The 4534-nt window shown below is 40.2% G+C and overlaps 1 protein-coding gene across 1 annotated transcript; it reads left to right on the forward strand.

The window, feature by feature from the left end:
* Positions 1-3304: 3304 nt before the first annotated feature.
* cxl13 (C-X-C motif chemokine 13) lies at positions 3305-4533 on the forward strand. The gene is given in 4 exon segments (NM_001141099.1): positions 3305-3433; positions 3644-3779; positions 4104-4184; positions 4259-4533. Coding segments are annotated over 4 exon segments (357 nt in total). The 5' UTR covers positions 3305-3369; the 3' UTR covers positions 4335-4533.
* Position 4534: the final 1 nt, after the last annotated feature.

Below are 4534 nucleotides of genomic sequence, written 5' to 3' on the forward strand. Positions count from 1 at the left end.
GCCTTGACTTGAACCCAGAATCTCTAGCGGCACAGCTAACACTGCAATGCCGTGCCTTAGACCACTGTGCCACTCGGGAGGCCCTTCATTCCGCCCATTCTGTTTGAAAAACATTTCATAAACGGAAGCAAACGGAATAAACATACCTGAATTTGTCCAATAGAAACTCTCATTTGCAACTGTTGGACTAATGATTATACCCTAGCTTAGCTAGATGCAAGATTGTGCATGGCGGTATTGAATGAGTCAATGTCTGTCACCTTGATCACTCAAATTTCACTCAAACTGTGCACCTACAGTGCCTTCGGAAAGTATTCAGACCCCTTGACTTCTTTCACATTTTGTTAGGTTACAGCCTCATTCTAAAATGTATTAAATTGTTTTATTTATTCATCAATCTACACACAATACCACATAATGACAACGCAAAAACATGTTTTTAGATTTTCTTGCTAATTTATAAAAAATACAAAATTGAAATATCAAAATGTACATTCAGACCCTGTACTCAGTACTTTATTGAAGCACTTTTGACAGTGATTACAGCCGAGTCTTCTTGGGTGTGACGCAACAAGCTTGGCACACCTGTAATGTGGGAGTTTCTCCCATTCTGCTCTGCAGATCCTCTCAAGCTCTGTCAGTTTGGATGGGTAGCGTTGCTGCACAGCTATTTTCAGGTCTCTCCAGAGATGTTCGATCAGGTTCAAGTCCGGGCTCTGGCTGGGCCACAAGGACATTCAGAGACTTGTCCCAAAGCCACTCCTGTGTGGTCCTGTTGGGAGGTGAACCTTCGCCCCAGTCTAAGGTCCTGAGCACCCTGGAGCAGGTTTTCATTAAAATGAAGGATCTCTTTGTAATTTGTTATGTTCATCTTTGCCTCGATCCTGACTAGTCTCCCAGGCCCTGCCGCTGAAAAACATCTCCACAGCATGATGCTGCCACCACCATGCTTCACCGTAGGGATGGTGCCAGGTTTCCTCCAGACGTGACGCTTGGCATTCAGGCCAAAAAGGTCAATCGTGGTTTCATCAGACCAGAGAATCTTGTTTCTCATGGTCTGAGTCCTTTAGATGCCTTTTGGTGAACTCCAAGCAGGCTGTCATGTGCCTTTTACTGAGGAGTGGCTTCCATCTGGTCACTCTACCATAAAGGCTTGATTGGTGGAGTACTGCAGAGATGGTTGTCCTTCTGGAAGGTTCTCCCATCTCCACATAGGGACTCCAGAGCTCTGTCAGAGTGACCATCGGGTTCTTGGTCACCTCCCTGACCAAGACCCTTCTCCCCCGATTGCTCAGTTTGGCCGGACGGCCAGCTCTAGGTGGTCTTGGTGGTTCCAAACTTCTTCCATTTAAGAATGATGGAGGCCACTGTGTTCTTGGTGACCTTCAATGCTGCAGAAATGTTTTGGTACCCTTCCCCAGAACTGTGCCTGGACACGATCCTGTCTCGGAGCTCTACGGAAAATTCCTTCGACCTCATAGCTTGGTTTTTGCTCTGATATGCACTGTCCACTGTGGGACCATATATAGACAGGTATGTGCCTTTCCAAATCATGTCCAATCAATTGAATTTACCACAGATGGACTCGAATCAAGTTGTAGAAACATCAAGGATGATCACTGGCACCAGGATGCACCTGAGCTCAATTTCAAGTCTCATAGCAACCGGTTTGAATAATTATGTAAATACGTTTTTTTTTTTTTTTAAGAATTTTATATAGATTTGCAAAATCATTATGGGGTATTGTGTATAGATTGCTGCCAAAATTGTTTTATGTAATCCATTTTAGAATAACGTAACAAAATGTGGATAAAGTCAAGGGTTCTAAATACTCTCCAAAGGCTGTAAATCTTCTTTCTTCACTGTATGTTGTAAACTTTCATTCATATGCTAGGTTGTAGCAACATCATGGTGGATATAGGGACAATTTGAGTTTCATGTAGTAGCCTAAACCTATCGATGTTACATTGAGCTGGGTGAATGGAATATGAACAAGTCATCCAATATTACTGTAATATAAATAAGGCCATGCTCATTTAAAAAATTTATTGTCCTCGTCTTAAAAGGCATCGACTGCCACTGCTCTCTATAGATAATCTGTCTGTTAGCATGATACGTACTGCATGGATTAGTCTCTATAGATAGTCTGGAGATAATCTGTCTGTTAGCATGATACACACAGCATGGATTAGTCTCTATAGATAGTCTGGGAGATAATCTGTCTGTTAGCATGATACGTACTGCATGGATTAGTCTCTATAGATAGTCTGGAGATAATCTGTCTGTTAGCATGATACATACTGCCTGTTATACACAACACTATAATCTTCAGATGTTAATCTCACATATCTTTATCAATAAATGATTATTCTCAATGTTGACAGCATATCAATGCATCACAAAAAGTTCAACCTTATCATGATAGAATGCTGTTATCTCTTCACCCACCTAGCTACTGTATTCTCCCCTCCTCCAGTTAAGGCAGTAGTTTGCTTTATCTGCAATGTCAACGACGGCATTAGCTCATTTCTACTTTATGTAGTGGCCAAGAGTGTGTCAGTACATTCCATTTGGAACTGTAATGACATAAACATCAATCTGCCTCAACTGCTGCTTAAATGACTGTAACCTTTACAGCCCTGTTAAAGACTAATGTATATATAAAACAGAATGAGAATGAGATCGAGAGGGAGAGAGGAGAGAGCAAGAAGGGGGGGAGAGAAAGGTGATAGAACTATATATCTCTCTTTGTTGCTCTATGTATGACTAATTTTGTCTAGATGTTTCTGATATGAAGACAGCTTCTGTTCAGTTTCAGAGGTTTCATTATAAGGTTACAGTAGAATTGAAGGTTAATGTAGGAAAGTAGAATTTCATTTACTGCAAAAATCTGATTGTACTTGAAAGGGTACTTTAATTACACTGCCAAAAATGCAAATCTTACCTAGATTTTTGATAAAATGACTGCAGATCTTAAAGCATTTTCTGCATGTGAAATCAAGTGTAATCAAGCTTAAAACAAATAACTGGGTAAGCTAAATCAACTCAAAACAAGTACATTTAATTTAAGCATCTCAATACAAGATTACATATCTAGGTAACATTTTCATGTTTTGAGGTGTAAAAAAAAAAAGCTTACAGCTACAATATTAGGTACACCCACCAACACCGACTCAAATAGATTAATGTCGGTAAATCTAATGAATCCGTTATTTTTGTGATGAGGGATTCCCCAACCCACTTCCTTATTTCCTTATTTCCTTATTTGCGGCAATATAAACCCAGAATGCACATCAGCTCCATCACTCTCTCAGAGCACACCGGTCTTGTTCTTTAACCTCAGCCGACCACAGCCAACCCAGACCCAAGATGCTCTTCAAGCCACACTACTTGTTGGTCGTCCTGACTCTCTGCTGCTTTGCTGCTCTTCACGGTGAGATACAGATCTGTTAAAAAGCACCTTAAATAGTTTGCAGTAAACATTTTTTTTTAATTGCAATAGGACCTAAAACATAGCATATGAATGTTTTTCATAACAAACTGTTCCCTTTAAAAAGTTAATCTATCAGTTGGTTTTAAGGATTTGACTTGACCTGCATTTACTTTGCTTTACCTATTATGGTCTTCCTCTTCATTCCTGCAGCGTTTCCTATGGGTGGCTTTGCTCCACGTCTGACGTGTCGCTGCATCCGGACGTCCTCTGCCTTCATCTCTCCTATGCGGTTTCACAAGTTGGAGATCTTACCAGCAGGATCCCACTGTAGTCGCATTGAGATCATGTAAGTCAACAGAATGTCACCATTTCAACATATTCTAATGAAACCATGGAGTCACTGGGCCTGGGTGAAGCACTAAACAGAAGTTTTCAAATGCATGTATGAAAAGTATGGAAGACAGGAAGTAGTGGAAGAAAAAAATAAATAAAAAGTGTCACATTACTGTCTTACATCCAAACCCATTAGAAGTCACTGAAGAGTTCAAGTCTCCCACTTCACACAACAGGCTACAATAAATTATGCCATTGTCATGGCAAAGCTCAGATATATATTTCTATGGTAGTTCGACTTCTCCTTGGCTGTAATGTACCCCCCTCCATTCATCAGCGTTACCAAGAAGGACAAGACCATCGTCTGTGTGAATCCAGAGGCGAGATGGATCAACAAAGTCATTGCCCTGTTACAAAGGTAAATACATCACACGCAACCAAAACTTTTGTTGACTCTAACTTTTTAAAAACACAGACCATCTCTTTCAACAGGAACAAGGCAAGTGCAGGTGTCCCCATCTCAACCACTACGGACGGCATCAACACGATAGTGGAACAGCTACAGTAAAATTGTAAACCTCATCACATCATTCAATCTGAAGCAAAATAGAATGAACACAACACCAGTTTATGTAATACCAATGCATTCATTTGTAATAACAAATGATTTAGTTTCTCTGAAATAATCTCTGTACGTATTATGTGTTATTATTTCATGTCCTTATAATGTATTGTCTTTAACCCAGAAAAATAAAGATGTACAAGACA

Source organism: Salmo salar, chromosome ssa15 (assembly GCF_905237065.1).
Source record: "Salmo salar chromosome ssa15, Ssal_v3.1, whole genome shotgun sequence".
In the NCBI taxonomy this organism is placed as follows: domain Eukaryota; kingdom Metazoa; phylum Chordata; class Actinopteri; order Salmoniformes; family Salmonidae; genus Salmo; species Salmo salar.